Source organism: Lissotriton helveticus, chromosome 6 (genome assembly GCF_964261635.1).
Source record: "Lissotriton helveticus chromosome 6, aLisHel1.1, whole genome shotgun sequence".
Lineage (NCBI taxonomy): Eukaryota > Metazoa > Chordata > Amphibia > Caudata > Salamandridae > Lissotriton > Lissotriton helveticus.
The window spans coordinates 382,790,676-382,810,000 of record NC_136067.1 but is presented as its reverse complement, the minus strand read 5'-3'; the positions used below and the strand labels follow the sequence as shown (position 1 = coordinate 382,810,000).

General features: G+C 47.7%; 1 protein-coding gene across 2 annotated transcripts in view; it reads left to right on the top strand.

Moving 5' to 3' along the window:
- The window catches only part of IAH1 (isoamyl acetate hydrolyzing esterase 1 (putative)), a 264,357-nt gene that overhangs the window by 193,160 nt on the left and 51,872 nt on the right, over positions 1 to 19,325 (top strand). For both annotated transcript variants that reach the window (XM_078646786.1, XM_078646785.1), the window contains exons 4-5: positions 7,064 to 7,225; positions 9,379 to 9,500. In XM_078646786.1, coding sequence (XP_078502912.1) covers positions 7,064 to 7,225; positions 9,379 to 9,500 — 284 coding nt within the window. The remainder of the gene's footprint in view (positions 1 to 7,063; positions 7,226 to 9,378; positions 9,501 to 19,325) is intronic.

The window sequence follows — 19,325 nt, the reverse complement described above, 5'->3', positions numbered from 1 at the left end:
TTGTTTGCTATCAAACTTAGAGAGGGAAAAATTAAAGAATGAGTTGGCCTGGGAAAGGGATTTAGTACAATGTTGGGGGACCTCCATTTGGGATAAACTATAGCTTAAGATTCATAAAACGTCCGTGCTGATGATACCGTTGATCAGCGTCTATTATGTTCCCCTGCGACATTAGCTTCTTTCTCACCTAATACTCCATCTACATGCTGGTCCTGATCCTTCCTGTTTGCTGATTTAAAACACATGCTTTTCGAATGCCCTCATATCTCTCCATTCTGGCACTCTGATTGGTCCCAAATTAACAAGATTTTCAAAATTAATGTTCCCTTCTCCCTATCTAACATTTTCTTAGGTTCACTCTTTTTTCAATGGCCCCAGTCACCATCCAACTTTCAATTGTTGGGCTTATTTTTAGGTTTTGCCTGGCGAAAAGATGCGCTCTGCGCATCTTTTTCGCGCAGGCGAAAACCTGATGAGAACTGTAGTGGGGTTTGGGTCGGCCCTCGTCATTTATTGGCTGGCTCCATAAATGGAGCCTAGCCATTGGACGAGGGGCCTGTCCGTCAATGCCGGACCAGATTCGGGGGCGTTCCCGCGATTCTTTGGCTTTTGCCGACGTCACGCGACGTCAGCCGAAAGCCGGGAACGCCCCCGAATCTGGTCCGGCATTGCTGTGCTCGGGGGTCTGCTTGCGGGTGTTGTGAGTCTGTGGGCCGCGAACAGAGAATGCGGGCGGGCGTCCGCTGAGTGAGGCGCCTATGAAACCGGAGGTATGTGCGTTGCTTGAAGGGGCCGCATGACACGAGGGGACTCGCAGGGGACGACCCGGCATGCTGATACCAGACTGTGTGAGAGGGGCGATTCTATACGTAACTAAGAGCCAACAGCCGCCATTTTGGAGACCCATTACACAACGGTTGCGGGCGGAGTTGTGAGAACAGTTAGCGCCGGAACTCCCTTAACTGGTCTTCACTGCTGCAGACATCTAGTTGTTGCGAGCTGCCACAGTTCACGAGTGGGGGCTATAGGAGTACATAGCACCAGTAATTGTACATTGCAACGGGCGAAGTGCTGATTGTACTGGAGGGGCGCTCTCACTATGTGACGAGAATTGTGGAAGACTCGGCCAAGACCCAGGTAGCTGTGCACGAGACCCGTAGTAGTTAATGGGTCTGTGACTGGGTTTCGCAATAATTTGATATTCAGTCCGTTTGGCAGTAGGTCTCGCCTGTGCCAATTTATTTTAGCTGTGCAACTTTGATTTTAAACAAAGACAACATCCTTCTTCTACAATTTTTTAGTGTGAAAATAGTAATGCTGTGTTTTGGATTGTTATCAGTCATCCTGAAATGACCTACTGCCTTCGCCAATGCTTGTTCTTTCTGTGACCACCATTGCCTTGTGCAATTGTCTTGTATCTGGAGCCACATTACCAGAACCAGCGTAAACTAGTCTTAGTAGCAACCCTGTAGACTGCATGCTAACACCACAAGCAAATCACACTGAGAACACGCACTTCACGATTGGAAGGGGATCCTAAATTTCAAAGGCTGAACCTGCCTGGTAGGCGAGGCCTGCCCAGCATTGGAGGGTAAGTACTGGCTTCGTCGGCGAGGAGTTCATTCAGCTTTTTTTCTCTGCAGTGAAGGAGAACCTTCACCCCACAGTAGAAGAGAAGAATGTGGAAGAGCTAGGAGTAGTGCTGCGGCTGCGTCACTACTGCCTCTCCAGACCAGGCCTGAATTTCGGAGGCTTCTGTAGAGCTTCCTTGTTGGACCTACCAAGGAAGAAAGACCCAACTTCCAAAGAGCGAGAAGGTCCTTCTGAGGAGGAAGTGCTTGTCACAAACGCCTTCAAAGCCCAGCCCTGGAATGGCTTGCATGTGGCAAGCCTCGATGGATACCGGCTGCCCCAGGCTTGAGCAGTCATCCTGAGCAGTTGCCTAGAAAAAGCAACACCTGGCTTGAAGACATCTGGCTCTGAGAGTCTCCGTCCCCTTGAAGCATAGACAGGGTGAGCCTGCGCCGTCCCGGTCCTCCTTATGTGCCGTGGTGCAGATACGTAACTCTCCTGTCACAAACGGGATCTCCTGCAGAATGTGACTTCAGTCCCTTTCCATCATCTGAAGGAGGTCTCCCTTCGTCAGGAATCGTAGGATTTAAAAAAATATATATTTTTATTATATTTTCTCTTATACAACTGTAGCATGGCACACAAGTTTTCCAGAGGTTTTACTACATGATAGCAGCAATCGACACATTATTCGTGAGGACACGAGCAGTGTGGGAACGTCGGGCACAATTTGTGAGGCTGGTGTCTGTTTCGCTAATGGGTGTCATCTGAACTGCTTGGCGTTATCACAGTGGGACTGTGCCCCCCCACCCCTAACACGCCTACATTTGAAATCCTTAGTATGTCATCCATGGGCCCCATAACTTGTCAAATTCCCTCGGGCTTCCCCACGGCCTGTATGTCACTTTCTTGGCTGCTATATAGAGGTCCATCCTCCTTCTCAATTCATGCAATGTGGGGGGAGTTGGTGCCCCCAGGTGTTTTGCCAAATCCTGTCTCCCCGCCAATATTTCATATTTGCAAAAAGTGGTTTGGCCCTGAGGAGATCTATCTCTGTAGGTATTCCTAGCAGTAGGTATTTGGGGTCCATTGGTATCGGTGTGCCTAGTATGTTGCTGAGTTCCCTGATGATGGTGACCCAGTAAGCGGCTATTACCTGACAGTGCCATAGTGTGTGGAAGTTCGTTCCCCTTTCAGTGTGCCATCGAAGGTATTGAGGTGTTGCCGCCTTACCAAAACCATGTAACCGGGCCCTATCGTAATACGCCCTATGCAGCATTTTGAATTGTATCGAGTGGAGGCATGATTTTATCACCACTTCCCTGGGGTGCAGTAGGGCCGCATCCCAATCCAAATCATCAGAGGTCTCTAGTTCTCCCTCCCATTTAGCCCTGTGGCTTACTAATGTGTCTGGTTGGTTGTTGATCAAAGTCTTACCAGGTGATCGCCTTTTCTCCAGTTTCCCCCCATAAGAAGCCTTCCCGGTCCATATTCAGGTATTGCTTTTGTCTCAATCTGCTCTGCCTTCCAATCGTGAGTGATTTGCAGGTAGTTATAGTACTGTATAAAGGTTAGTTCAAACTCTTTCTGAGGAAAGTTGAACAAAACAAGCCCCCCCCCCTCCAGTATATCTCCTACCTTTGATATCCCCAGCATGTCCCAGTACTTGAAACCTTGCGGCTTTTCAAATTCTTTTAATCGCGTTCCAGCCCATGGTTGAGTCTCCTGCGTCACGCGATTATCCCAATGTATTCCCGTTTCCGCTTTTTTTTTCCATTCAGCAATCGTCACTTGCGTTGCTGGGAGTAACTTCTTTGTGCCTTTTTCCCCCGTACAGATTATGGGCCAAACTGAGTTTTCTCCAGTGCGTATGTGGGGTGCAGGAACCTTAGAATTGATTGATCTACCTCTTATTGTTCATGAGCTATTGTTGTTTCAGTCGCAGATAGGATTTCCTGGTGCTGTTCACTAGTGTGACGTCTACTTGACTTTGCAGTACTGGTGTTGGTGCCTCTGACATGTGGGTGATCTCACCCACAGGCATACTCTGCAATCACAGGTGATTTCTAACTCCCTGGTGCCAACCTCTCCAGCTGGAGGAACAGTGGCTATCCGGTGTTGGACACTCCTAATAAGCTGATACTACTTACCACTTTTGCCACTGGGTGGTGAAGCCTTGGGCATCACTTTTGGTATCGTGGCAGGTGTGTTTGGATGAATTCTAAGACCTGAAGCTGAAATGCGACTTGTGCATACTGAACCTAATAATACCATTATTGTCGATTGTTGGTCTTCATCTTAAAATCTCTTGGAAGTATTATGCACTCAATCTATCCAAGAAACCCAAGCACAGCCAAGCCGCCCCCCATGGGATAACATTGGCCACAGAGCGCAATGTTAACTAACGGCTCCTAATACTGAGGAGCTTTAAAACTGCTTGGAGTTGATTCTCTGACCCAGAAAATTCTTCAAACTTCATGTTTCCAGTACCCATCTCTGTTTTACTTTTTGAGCAATTCACCTATGTATAAACTAAGTAATTTTCTTTGGAAAGACGAACATTGTCTATATGATAACGCTATGATGTGTTATTGGCTGTGTCCGTTGTAAGCTAGGACATTTTAAAGGATTCAAGCACAAGATTATCTTGGTAACTGATGCAAAGCTCATAGTTCACAAAGTACAGAGTATTCATTTTATGGTGAGGGAGGACGTTTCCAAGGAACTTGAGTAGTTGATAAATTGTGGGGTCATAGAACTGATTGATGTGTCAGATTGCATATCTCCTTTGGCCGTAGCCAGACAGGTGTGTGGCTCTGGGTGGGTGTGTGTGCCTCTGGGTGAGTGTGAGTGGCTCTGGGTGGGTGTGTGTGGCTCTGGGTGGGTGTGTGTGGCTCTGGGTGTGTGGGTGTGGCTCTGGGTGTGTGTGTGTGTGTGTGTGTGTGTGTGGCTCTGGGTGGGTGTGTGTGGCTCTGGGTGGGTGTGTGTGGCTGGCTCTGGGTGTGTGTATGTGTGGCTCTGGGTGGGTGTGTATGGCTCTGGGTGTGTGTGTGTGTGGCTCTGGGTGTGTGTGGGTGTGGCTCTGGGTGTGTGTGTGTGTGTGTGTGGCTCTGGGTGGGTGGGTGTGGCTCTGGGTGGGTGTGTGTGGCTGGCTCTGGGTGTGTGTATGTGTGGCTCTGGGTGTGTGTGTGTGGCTCTGGGTGTGTGTGTGTGGTAGTAATTGCTGTCTGCTGAGCTCGTCCATAGGGTACAATAGGTCTCACATTTGCGAGAGATTAAGCTATTGGCATTGTAAATGACAATGCCATTTATTTATGTTTAAAAAAACATAAATAAAAATAATGTCAAGAGCAATGCCAATAGCTCTAACTTTAACAAAGGCAAAACCATTGCATTGTAAATGCTTGTTAGCTATTGCCCTCCATTTAATAACCTGTAAGTGGAAACAAGCTGATAAAGTAACAGTTAAGGCTTGGTGGAACGCTGTATGTTTACATCATAGACTTGACTCCAACTATGTTACTCCCATTTCTCTCACCATTGAAGGAGATTTGTTGTGGCTCCCTTTTACTACATATATATCCTGGTCTGCTTCTACACACACTTCCACCATGAATATTGAAAATCCATATGATGATGTCCAGAAACCACCATGATTATACCCTGTTGTCTTTTTTATTAGTTTTTGATGGTCTAATTATATTGTATTGTTAATTTATTGAATGTTTATTTTGCCTACCGTATTTAACTTCATATTATGTTATTCATTTTGTACACTGTAATAATGTATTCTTTCCCCCTTCCTCTCCTTCTTCCCCTCTTACCCTTCCTCTTCTCATCATTTGCATATTGGAACCATTGTACCTTTCTCCTTTTTACATAATATTGACATCAACTGAATTTTATTATGTTCATTATTATGCTGTTCATTTTCTTTTTCTTTCTGGTTTTCAATAAACTCAAACTTAAATAAAAAAACCGACAAGGCAATACCGACAATGGGATAATAACCATAACTGATATTTACACTACTTAAAAACGCAGAAATATGATCTAAAACGGTATATGAAGATCTATTTATTGCTACTATTATTGGTATATGTGCGTCCGAGGTCGCATATGCATGGATGACTGCAGGTCTTTTGGTACATGTGCATAGGTGTGTAAATGTTTGCTGGTCTGACTTTGGTTTTGTGTGTGTAAGTGACTTATGTTATGTTTTCTTTGTGTGTGATCTAGGAGTGTATGTTTGTTGTGCGTCTCTGCGTTTACACCATAAACATTTTACAAATATTGGCTTTGCCACTACTCCTTTTTCTTTAGTTTTCAGCATCCAAGCAGTGGGTGAGCTATGTATGGCAAATTAATCACTCTCGCTGGCTAGATCTCAACTTTTTTATGAGCAGTGGTTTTAGCTCTCACCTACAGACAACTTTAACTGTCTTTAGGTGAAGATTTATTGTGAACAATATTATAAATACTTAGAGTGGGGTATTGGTCAGTCTCTTGCTCATTATTCATGTTCTGTTTCGTCCCTGGAGCCTAGCTTGTACGGCATCCATTTGATAAGATACGTTTTATCCTTCCTTTGCTGACTTGAGGGAACTTCTTTTCATTGTTTTTATTTAGCATTCCATGGGAGTGTATGGCTTTCCTCTCCCTCTTCCACTCTATCTTTCGTTCCCTTTATCCCTTCTGTTTACCAACACTTCTAACCCATTTTTCCAGCTCCTGCTTTGTCCTTTGCTCCTTCCGCACCCCACCTTCGCTTCATTGTTTTCATTTTTCAAAATCGCGATAACATTGATTGTGCAGGACCCATCAGCTGCACAATGCTACAGGGCCTTCATTTCTGTTTTGCACGGCATTGAGCGTACATCTGAATAAAAAAAAGCAGTCGGCCATCTCAGAACAGTACACTAAACTTTAAAAAAATGTATTCCAGAATGAACATGCGTGAACATCAGTAGACATCTTGGAATGCATTTCCTTTACCAGAAAAAGCGTTCCAAAATGGCTGCGTATGCATGCGCATATGTCGTGATGTTCAGGCGGCCATCATGGAATATTTTTTCATAAGCAAAAAACATTCCAAGATGACTTTCCATCGTATTCGTTCAATTGTGTTTGGATTATTTTTTTTGCCAGTGCAAAGAGGCATTGCAAAGCCAGTAGTTTGGCAATTGCCTTTTAAAGGTGAGATGCATTTGTTTTGCCTGTGCTTGTTTTACTAAAAGTTGTAGATCGAGGGTGCTTTGGTAATGCAATAAGCAAATGCTCCTTTTGCTAAAATCCTTCTGTAACCCTCGAGTCACAGATTGGAATCCCAATAGGGTCTAATCAGTAATGGAGTCGAGTAATTCCAAACTGACGTGGGCTTTATGTTCCGTGTCTAAAAAACACTGTGAGCTGAGATTTTCCAGTGGCTTGTGCTTTGCCTTTGTTTTTCCGTAATAATGATGATTTATGTATCTTTCTCCTCCTTTCACAGAAGAAAACCCTCAACAGCATATCCCTCTGGAGGAATATGTTGATAACTTGAAGACCATGATAAACTATTTGAGGACTGTCAATATCACGCAGGATAAAATCATTTTGATCACTCCACCACCACTCGAGGAGTCTGCTTGGGAGAAATGGTGTTTAGAAAAAGGTAAAGCCATCTCCTTCCACTCTAAACTTTTTTTCATGATTAAAATGACCCCTATAGTATCTCAATGTCTGCCTCCTGAAATAAATCGTATATCATCATGTACATTCATCTCCCAATAAAAAGGAGAAAAACTAAATATGAAGAAAGTTTTTGTTTTTCGAAGTGAGGCACTATTTTTCTCGAGTATCCTTTATTTTTAAATAATGACCCAGTCATCCAGCCCGGAGGAGTTAGAATCATTAAAAATGTAGCTGAGCGTTGATTGACATTAGGCCATCATTCTTGAAGGGTCTCTCTGTCAAGCAGCTGTACAGTTTTACTTTGGCAGGTCTGATACTTTTGGTTTTGGCCAAGATTCTAGGAGGTAAGGTTGTTTAATGCACATTTATATAAGATGTACTTACTTGGAGTTGGACTGGGGCAGTCCCAGGGCAACCAAAGTTCATATTTCTCAGCCAATTACGGAACAGTAGACCTTGACTGAACTTTTAGTGAGCAGCATGGGAGTAATGTTTTGACTACCACGCTAAAGTTGTTAAAATTAGAGCAGAGAGCCCAATTGGCTTTTAAATTAATATTCTCCCTTGTCCAACTACTTAAATTAGTTTATAGCAAAATAATCCCCCATTGGAAACGTAATCAAACTGCTTTTCATATTACCCTAAAACAGTGCCGATTTAACCCCAGATGAAAAAATCGACTTCTGAGAATCCATTCTTAAGAAGCATTTCTCTTGAACTGATTGTCGTGAAATTTTTCAAATGACTGGCATATGCCATGTTGTCAAAATCAAGTTGATGAATTCTTTTAATGTTAAAAAACTCTGGTCTTGTTGATGGTTTTGTTTCGGTGCGTATGGTCAACGTTTTTTTATTTTTATAATTTCTTCTTTCTGAACATTGTTAGTTATATTGTCAATTGCTTAAAATTGTGTTCTATTAAGCCTTCCATCTAACAACAGCATTTGCAGGTTTCAATTCCTGAGATTGGTTCTGCTACAACATAGTGAGTCAAGGGTACCTTAGGGAGGGTGTGTATCACCTTTGCATGTGAACAGGTTGTGTCTGGATTTGGTAGAAGTTTGTGTATCACACATAATGTCTTTGTCTCACTCCACTACCAGCCCAGCCAGTTCCTGACACCACTCTTCTAGAAGTCCTTGAAAAATCATAAATCACAACATCTAGGATGAAGACCGGTTTTAATTGAAAATACAATTTGAGCATTACACTGATTCAAGTACCACTACCCTTGGATAGTGTTGTATCCTTCTTTCGTGGCAGTACAAACAAACGAAATGTATTGCCACATAGACTTTGCTGTGAAACAGTGTGACTCAAGGAAGATTCCAGATGATATAGCCTTCTTGTCTAAAATATATATCATCATTCAGCAACAACAAACGTCTGTAGCACTCACAATATCCCCAATATAGCCTTTTAGCCCATTGCTGATTGCTATAGCGGTTCTTAAAGTCCCTGAACCTGAGTTATAGACGTGAGCCGCAGGCAGGGCCCTATAACGAGGGTGAGGGCCTTTAACAACAGGTATAGCCTGAGGCAGAAGTGCTATAAGAACAATCAATAGCTATAAGGCTATTAAAACAATAAACCCACTAAGGGTAGAGTGTTCTAAATTAAAAAAGGGGAAACACAAAGACAAACATTGGCATGTTGGAGCTCCAGGCGAATTCCAGCCATTATAAACCCTTATCCACTTATTGTCTTCAATGGAGCTCTCAACATTCCAGAGTTCTAATACAGCCTTATAGCCCGCCATAGCGGGCTATACTGGCCATTAAAAGCCAGCTGAAGCGTTAAAGGCCCGAGCCGGTATAGCCCAGCTTCAGAGGGCTATAAGGCTATTAGAACATTCTGCCACTAGAGGGCTGAATCTTTCAACAAATAAAACAAAGGCTTCACAGAGCCCAGGGGGTTGAAATCCCCTTGGGCTCCGTGAGGCCTTTGTTCACATCAACAGCTGTGTATGACAACATTGGAAAGTTGGCACTCCGGGCTTATTCCGGCTATTAGAAGCCGGGAGCATTTCATTGTTTTCAATGGAGCTCCCAATGTTCTTATCTTTTTTTATAGACAAAATGTAACATTTTGTTGCTTAGTTTCCCACTTGAGTTTCCTTTCTTTTTATGCCAGGTTACCCACTAAACCGCTGCAATACTACTGTTGGAGAGTATGCCAAGGCCTGTGTTCAAGTAGCCAACAGCTGTGGAGTTGACGTGCTTGATCTTTGGACACTCATGCAAAAGGAAAATCCGGTATAGTTATGAGATGGGTGATTCATTTTTGCTCAGGCAAGATTAGTAGTTGGCATTCAGGACATTTTGTCGGATGGCCGGAGTTTAGATCTTCTTGGGTGATTGTTACCTTGGTTGTTTGAAGCTGAACTCTGAAGACCTTGTGGAGGGGGTAGAGTTCCTAGTGAATGCTGGGCTTATATAATAATATTGTAAATGAATCTAGTAAGAGATGGGCCGAAGAGTAATTTCTCAAAAATACAGTGATGTCTATTCTATATCTGAAAGAAACAGGTTAGTGTTAGATTCCTTACCTTCGAATATCCCCAGGCGTCAGACTGGATCCGGAAAGTTTTGCGTAGCAGTACCCCTGCGCATCGGTAGGCGTCGTCTGCGGCTCCGCGTCCGTCGTTGGCGCCGGGATGACGTCGTCAGAGTACTTAGACACCGCCCTCGCGCGCTGACGTCAGTTCTTCTTTTTTCCGCGCCAGCAAGCGCAGATCTGGAAAAAGCAGTACTCCTCAGTCACTTTTTGACTAACTGTTTCGATCTTTTTTGATCCTGTTTCCAGTTGTAAGACTATCGGTGCCGGTAGGGATGCCCAGGTTCAAGCCCTGTGCCTGTATTGCCTTGGGGCCGACCACGATGACAAGTCGTGCCCCAACTGCCGGGCCTTGACATCGAAGGCAAGGCGGGAGCGGTCCCGTAAGCGCCTCGAGCTCCGGCAGTCGGCCCCGCCGTTCACGGTCCTGGTCCAGGAGGAGGTCGAGGGACCGGTCGCGGGGCCACAGTCATCACAGCTCGGCGAGTCGACACCATTCGTTGGGCTCCAAGTCCTCAGGTAAGAGGCACAAGAAGTCGAAGAGGCGACACCGCTCTTCTGACTCCCCCCGACGCTCGCGCAATGCAGCCGGGGGTGCGGGCGACACCGCCCACGCGGCTCCGCAGCCAGCTCCATACCCACTGGTCACTGGGCTGAACGCGACGCCGGAGGAGATTGATGCATTCCTTGTGACCATGAGGAATCGCTCTCCTCCGACGGGCCCCACGGAGGTGCCTTCGGGCCCCGTGGGTTCGTCTGGGTGGCCTAGCGGGCTGGTTGCTTTGGCCCCGGCGCCATTGACGACTTCGGTCCAGAAGCCGCATGGCCCCACTGGATCCGTGTCCGGATCCGAGTCGCCGCTGGTCGACCTTACGACCCCTCCGCCGGTGCCGACCCGCAGGGTGTCACCCCCGACACTGTCCCCGGGCGACGTCATCCCCGATCCCCCCCTCGATCCGGTTCCGGCATCGGAACGGCGTCACTCGACGCCGCATTCACGCCAAGAGAAGAGCAATTCTTCTACGATCCGGCCCCATCCTTTGTACCGAACTACCAGGAGATGGAGGGCGAGGAGGATTGGGAGGGGTCTGAGGACCCTCTGGCATGGGAATGCCAGTCATTTCAGGACTGGGCAGGTGAGCTAGGGGAGGCCAGTGGTTTGGACACTTCGCCCGACACTGGATTTGTCTCCCCTCCTACTGTGGCTACGGAGGAGGGGGCTGCCTACAGTGTGGTGTTGACGAGGGCAGCCAAGGCCTTGACTCTTGAGCTCCCTTTCGCGGCCGTGAGGACTAACCTCCTCACTGAGGTCCTCAAACCACAGGCAAGCTCTTCGGTGGCTCTACTGCCGTTCAATGAGACCCTTACTGACGTTCTGTTGGGCACTTGGTCCAGACCCGCTACAGGTCCCCTTGTAGATAGGAACGTGGCCAGACGCCACCGCCCGGCCCCTGGCGACCCTGGCTTCCTGTCCACCCACCCCACCCCCGAGAGTCTGGTTATCCAGGCCTCTAACTCCCAGACCGCATTCCCGACAGCTACTCCTGATCGGGAAATCAAAAAGGTATGAACAGTTCGGAAAGAAGTTGTTCTCCTCACTCAGTTTGAGTTGCGGTCGGTCAACACCGCTTGCCTTTTGGGCCGTTATACCCACTCTCTGTGGGACACGGTCGCGGACGTGCTGCCAGCTTGCCCGGAGGAGGCCCGGGTAAAACTCGCCCAAGCCCTTGCGGAGGGGCGAGATGCGGCACGGTACTCTATTCGTTGTGGGCTGGTTACTACGGACTCGCTAGACAGGGCGATTGCAACGACGGTCTCTGCAATGCGGGAATAACGGGCTCGGCACTAGCCTGGTTTTCATCATATCTGGATAAGAGACAACAGGCAGTAACACTACCACCTTTCTGCTCTGACATACGCCAGGTGAACCAGGGTGTCCCCCAGGGGTCGGCGATAAGTCCGATTCTTTTTAATTTGTACCTCCAGCCCCTGATACAACTAATAAGGTCTTTCGGCATTCAAGTCATCAATTATGCCGATGACACCCAATTGATTTTTTCTTTTGAGGGTTCAGAGGCAGTGTCGAGGGACACTTTCCATCAGTGTATGTCGGCCACAGCAGAGTGGTTGCAAGCCAATTCACTCCAATTCAATGGCGCAAAGACGGAGATACTGCACTGCTCTTCAGACCGACTCCCTCGCCCATTGCCGGAAGACTTTTGGCCTACTTCCATTCCAGGCTCGGTGGAGGCGGCAGACTCGGCCCGCAATCTGGGAGTCATGTTTGAATCGAACCTACAACTGGACGCCTCGGTGAACAGGACCGTTGGGACATGTATGGGTCTGCTCCGTGCTCTACGGAAGATACTGCCGCTTCTCCCTCGGGAAGCTAGAGTAGAAGTAGTGCGTAGTACCATTCTCAGTAGGTTAGACTACTGTAACGCACTACTTCTAGGAGCCCCAAAGAACTTGATCCTTAAATTACAAAGGATTCAAAATATGGCGGCTAAACTAGCCCTGTCCTTGCCTCGCTCGGCCTCTTCTGCCGGAGCTCTGGCAATCTTACATTGGTTACCGGTCCAGCAGAGGATCTCCTATAAGGCCTCATGCCTGATTTTTGGAGCTCTGCATGGTCAAGGACCAATACCACTGCAAAATCTCTTTTCGTGGTATCAGGCTGCCAGACCTCTGAGATCCGCCTCAGCTTTCTTAGTGAAAATCCCAAGAATAAATAGAGTGAGAATGGGCGGCCGCGCTTTTAGTTTTACGGCCGCCTCAATGTGGAACACTCTACCTTTAACACTGAGGAGCAGACAAAATCTGATTTCATTTAAAAGGGACCTTAAAACTTATCTCTTCCCTAGGGCAGAATAAACGTTGACCAGATGGTGGAACTGATCTCAGCGCCAGGATACCCGCTGGGTGACAGCTGCGCTTAATAAGCATTAAAATACATACATACATACATACGCCTGGCTGAGGTCCGCAAACTTATCGGCTGATGTCCAGAACACCCTCATGGACATGCAGTTTGATGGCCGTCGCCTCTTTGGCAACAAGGCAGACAGTGCGCTTGAGCGCTTAAAGGACTCCAGGGCTACGGCCAAGTCCTTGGGCCTGTTGGGCCAGTGCCAGTGCCAGTAGACTTCTGCCTTTCGCCCCTTTTGTGGCTAAGGGAGGGGCGCCCCCACACGTCCTGCCAGCCACGGGCCACAGACTAACATCCAGAGTGGCGGCGAACGTGGTAACCGCCGCTCGGTGGTGCCAGGGGACGGCAGCGAGGCCAGTCCACATTCACCCCCGCAGCATCCGCCTCAAAGCCTTCCTAGTCCGAGCTTTCAGGCCCATTCAACCCCAGTGGGGGGCAGGGTTCGCCATCACCTCCTCCACTGGTGCACCATCTAATCGGACAGGTGGGTGCTGCAAATCATCCGGAGGGGCTACTCCCTCCCCTTCGAGGCGACCCCTCCAGCCATGCCACCGCAGTACCACCACGTGTCGGGGGATCACTTGCAACTTCTGCAAGTTGATGCAGATGGCCCCCTTGGCCCTCTTGGCCCTCAAGGGGGCCATCAAGCGTGTTCCTGGGCCAAAAGTAGGGTGTGGTTGTTACTCCCACTACTTTCTGGTTCCCAGGAAGGGCAAAGGGGGCCTACGCCCTATCTTGGGCCTGCGGGACATCAACGGCTTCCTCTGGAAGGAGAAGTTCAAGATGCTGACTTTGGCTCAGGTCTTAGCTGCCCTAGACCCTGGAGACTGGATGGTGGCATTGGACTTACAGGATGCTTATTTTCACATCCCCGTCCTGCCGGCCCACCGGCGCTACCTGCGGTTCACGGTAGGCCACGAGCACTTTCAGTTTACAGTGCTCCCCTTCTGCCTTACCAGCGCCCCTCGGGTGTTCACGAAAGTGATGGCGGTGTTCGCAGCTCATCTGCGCAGGTTAGGGGTTTCAGTCTTCCCCTATCTCGACGACTGGTTGTTGAAGGCGGGCTCGCCCCAGACAGTCGTCAGCCACCTCCAGAATACAGCCGACCTCCTGCACCTGCTGGGGTTCTCCATCAATGTGCCGAAGTCACACCTGTGTCCCTCTCAGAAGCTCCTCTTCATCGGAGCGGTTCTGGACTCGGCGCGGTTTCGGGTTTATCCTCCTGAACAGCGGGTTCGGGATATTCAGGCTCTGATTCTGATCTTTCAGCCTTTATCCCGAGTCTCGGTCAGGTTGATGCTGTGGCTTCTGGGGCTGATGGCCTCCTGTATCCTTCTGTTGCATCACGCCTGGTGGCGGATGCGGTCTCTGCAGTGGGACCTGAAGTTTCAGTGGGCCCAGCATCAAGGCAACCTGTCCAACCACGTCCTGATCTCGGAGGGCACTTCGAGACAGTTGCAGTGGTGGCTCACGGACCGCGTTTGGGTCACCGGCAGATCCCTCTCCCTACCCCAACCGGAGCACGTAGTCATGACGGATGCGTCCCTCCTGGGCTGGGGGGGCCACATGGGAGAGGCGGAGATCAGAGGCCTCTGGTCTCCGGCGGAGTCCCGGCTCCACATCAACCTTCTGGAGCTGCGGGCGATCCGGGTTGCACTGAAAGCATTCCTCCCCTCTGTCCGGGGGAGTGTAGTGCAGGTGTTTACGGACAACACCACCGCCATGTGGTACTCCAACAAACAGGGTGGGGTGGGGTCGTGGACCCTGTGTCAGGAGGCTCTGCGCCTCTGGCACTGGCTGGAACATCAGGGCGTGACCCTGGTGGTTCAACACCTGGCAGGTTCTCTGAACGTTAGGGCGGACAAACTCAGCCGTTGGTGCATGATGGATCACGAATGGCGTCTGAACTCTGAAGTGGCACAAGGTCTCTTTCAGCAGTGGGGAGAGCCTTGGTTAGATCTATTCGCCACCGAAGAGAACGCGCAATGTCATCAGTTCTGAACGTTGGAATTTCCAAGGCGGCACTCGCTCGGCGACGCTTTTCGTCGTGAGTGGAGCTGTGGTCTGTTGTACGCCTTTCCGTCTATACCACTTCTGCCCAGATTGCTGAAGAAGATCAGGCACGACCCGGCCCAAGTCATCCTAGTGGCTCCGGACTGGGCACGAAGATACTAGTATCCCAAGCTACTAAGTATGTCAGTCGATCCCCCGATTCGTCTGCCTCTTCAGGAGGACCTTCTGTTGCAGCAGCAGGGGACGGTCCTCCACCCGAACCTGTCCAGCCTCCACCTCCATGCGTGGAGATTGAGCGGTGGCAGTTGAGGCCATTTGACTTGCCTCCTGAAGTCTGTGATGTGATTCTGGCAGCCAGGCGTCCCTCCACAAAATCGGTATATGACTGCAGGTGGAATACATTTGTGGCATGGTGCACAGCAAAGGCTGTGGATCCCCTTTCTGCCCCCCTTTCAGAGGTTCTCCTCTTTCTTCTTTCTCTTGCCCAGCAGGGCTCTGCTCTGGGCACTATCAAGGGCTACCTCTCTGCCATTTCAGCCTTCTATCAGCCTTCTCTTTTCAAGTCCCCTGTTGTAAATAGATTCTTGAAGGGCATCACTCACATGTTTCCTCCTGTTTCTTTCGTGATGCCTCAGTGGAACCTGAACCTTGTTCTTACTTATTTGATGTGCGCTCCTTTCGAGCCACTTCACAAATGCCCTCTTCGTTTTCTCACTCTAAAGACTGCCTTCCTGGTTGCCATCACCACTGCCAGGAGAGTGAGTGAGTTCCAGGCTCTATCTTCCAAACCTCCTTTCCTTTCTGTCCATCCGGACAAAGTTGTCTTGAGAACGCATCCCTCTTTCCTGCCCAAGGTAGTCACAGCCTTTCACATCGGGCAGTCCCTCACCTTGCCCACCTTCTTTCCACCTCTGCAACCCTCGAAAGAGGAAGAGAGGCTCCACCGTCTGGACCCAAAACGTGCGCTCTCATTCTATCTGGATCGCACACGCCAGTTCCGGGTGGACGACCAGCTCTTTCTTGGTTACATGGGCGCTAAGAAGGGACGGGCGGTGCACAGGCGGACCATCTCTCGGTGGGTCGTGTTGTGCATCAACGCATGCTATTCTTTGGCTAAAAAGGAGCCTCCTGTTGGGCGTAGGGCCCTTTCCACTCGGGCCATGGCGGCTACTGCTGCCCTGGGTCGGGGAGTCCCCTTGCAGGACATCTGTCAGGCAGCTACGTGGGCCTCGCTGCACAAGTTTGCTAGACACTACTGCCAGGACAGCCAAGTCCGGAGAGACGGCTTTTTCGGCCGTTCTGTTCTCCAGGACTTTCTGGTGTGATCATTGGTTTGCAGACCCACCACCGGGGTTGGTATTGCTGGGGTATCTATTCTAAGGTAAGGAATCTAACACTAACCTGTTTCTTTCAGATGCACAAGTTACTTACCTTCGGTAACGATATATCTGTAAGAAACAGTAGTTAGTTATAGATTCCTTACCGCCCCACCCATCCTCCCCGTTCTGCGAACCGATATCTAGGGTTAAGGTTCATCCCTTTTAGGGCCCTAGTTTCATGGCACCAGTGTTGGTTTTTATCATGGCTCTGCGCTCAAGGCGCAGAAAAGCTGTGTATAAGAACTGACGTCAGCTCGCGAGGGCGGCGTCTAAGTACTCCGACGTCATCCCGGTGCCAACAACACCGACAACGGACGCGGAGCCGCAGACGATGCCTACTGAAGCGCAGGGGTACTGCTACGCAAAACTTTCCGGATCCAGTCTGACGCCTGGGGATATTCTAAGGTAAGGAATCTAACACTAACTACTGTTTCTTACAGATATATCGTTACCGAAGGTAAGTAACTTGTGCATTTGTGTAATTATTGGGAAGAAAATGCATTTGAGGTTTTTGTGACTGTATATGAAGAGACTGAGAAAAAATAATGTTACAATACCGACTATTGTATGAGCGAATTACATTTCATGAGCTTTCAGTAGTCTTTCTAGCCCCTAAAACCACTCTAATATTTATTATAATTGCACCAATGAATGGGTCCACTCATTGGATTCACTAGTAATCAGAAACGTTTGTTTTTTTGTAATCCGTGATTCTGTAGCCCTGCCACATAATGATAATGCACAGGTGTAAACATAGTGATGCTCATATTGTTGAGCAACTGCTAAAGAGACCGCTTTCTTATCCATGAAAATCCAGTCAACAGGCTTAGCTGTTTTATGTATGGTGTTACTGAAATTCTATGTATAACATACTTATAAAGACTTCCACCGATCCCCCTTTATCCATTGGTCTATTATTGTGTCATTTACACGTTTCTTCTGCCCACTGCAACCTATAGCAGGGGGCAGTGGGTTGACCCGCTTACGCCATCACTGTGAGTGATGACCTTCTGCTCTTTCATCAGGCGTGCATTCACACACACCGTGGCTCCCTTCACTGCCACAGGTGATGCGGGTCTGGCATCTTTCCCCCAAAAAAATATTTGCAAATGACAAAACAATACACCCACTGTCACACCTATTGGCTTTGCCAGTGCTTGTTGTTGCTTGCTACATATCTCAGTTAGTGAAAGAGGGCGGGGAGGTTGTTTTCTTAACAAAAAGTAGGGGAACTTTTTTTTACCTTTCAAAAGTCCGATTAGATCTCTGCGTGTAGTAAGAGATACTCAGATGTTGACTTTAGTGCTGCTTAGGCGCTATACTGTAACCAAACTCGCACTCTGAAAAACGTCATAGCATATGCCTCCCTGTGCGAGTATCATCTGCCTTGTGCCGGATACATGGGGTGAGCTCGATGCACAACTAAGTATGTAAGAGCACCGTTGTTGTAGCCACTATGTGTATCTTTGCTAAATGACCGCTCAAGAAGCAAGTGCTGCCCCTACCACCAGGTGGCGCAATGACCACCAAGTGGGACGAGGCAAACAATCAATTTCACCCGAGACATATGTGTAAAATGAATTAGTTTGTGATAATAACGATTGTAGTTACTTACGTTAATCTATTCCTGATGATTAAAACAGCACTTGTGAGGCATCCACCACAAATGAGCGTTCTGTTAAATGGCACCCGATTTCTAAAGGCGCGGTTTGTTCCAGATGTACAGTCGGATTGTTCCAGCTGTGGGGAACAAACGGCTGTTCTTGTGACTGTATAATTATGGTACCAACGAAAGGTTCTTCTTCATTTTTTTAAAGGTATCTTTTTATTCAACAGTTATTAATTGCAAGATACACCTGGTTACACAGGCATAATTTTTGATCCAAACAGATTTACATTGCGAGTTTGTTTTCACATATTACAACTTTCCTTCCATAGCTCACTCTTGTGAGATGCCTATTAGGTGGTATTTGATTCATCTACACTTACTAGTCTGGGTCCCCTCCCGTCCTCCTCCTTCGGGTTCCCAAGGCCTCTGTATACTTTGGCACTCTGATCAGTTCAATATTTACACATGTGTAGTTCACAGATCGATTTAGACAAGCAAAGAACAATTAATGACATACAAGTTTAGCAATCTGAAGCGTTCCAATAACATTATATTTCACAAATTGAGGGTACAGATCTGTACCCTCCTTTTGTGAAATATAATGTTATTGGAATGTTTTGCTTTTGAATCGGATTTTCTAAACTTGTATGTCTCATATATCTTTATTAAATTGAGCAACAAGTCATTAATCGTTCTTTGCTTGTCTAAATCGGTCTGTGTACTACACATGTGTAAATATTGAACTGATCAGAGTGCCAAGGTTATCTTTATTTTTTTTTAAATTGACACTTGGTCCTTTTGGAACCGTAGTGGTTTCACACCTTAAGTAGTGGGGTGTGGATATCTAACCTTGAGGGGTACCAATACTATAAAATTCAAATTGAATGCAAACAAAGAATGATGTGCTACCGGTGAGACCACCACTGCCGTTTGTAAATAATATATAGCCTCTGTATACTACCCAGTGGTTCCATACTTTCTCCCGTTTCCTTGCGCAGCCGCTGCTTTAATAGCAGACTTTTTCGGCAGCACTGCACCAGTCAAAATCATTCTTCCATTGCCCTATTCTTGGTCTTCATTTTTTTAATAGTTTTAATTAGTTTTGTGCTAAACAGTTAGCATAATTGTTGGCGTTTATAATCTAAATACTCCGGCAGTACAGTTTGAAATTAGTATTATTGTTCATTTTCATTATGCGGAGCCAGCATACCCACTAGGGGTGACCTACCCCTTCCTCACCTGGCAACATGTCACCACGGACCAGTGGGTGTTAGACATAATTTAACACAGTTACAGGCTGGAGCTCATATCCACACAAACCTGTGGACATGTCTTCTCCCCAGAACACCAACATCTGCTTCAGGAAGAGGTCCAAGCGACAACACCTACAGGGCTCAGGAGTATATTCTCTGTACTTCCTCCCTCAAGCCCACTCTGGACCTCAGAACCGTGTACGAGTACATCCTGTCAGAAGGCTTCCACATGGTCACTCTTCAGGATCTCATACCTCTGCAAGAGCAAGATGGCTTTGTACCTGCTATCGATATAAAAGATGCCTACTTCTACATCCTTGTTAATCCAGCCCATCGTTGCT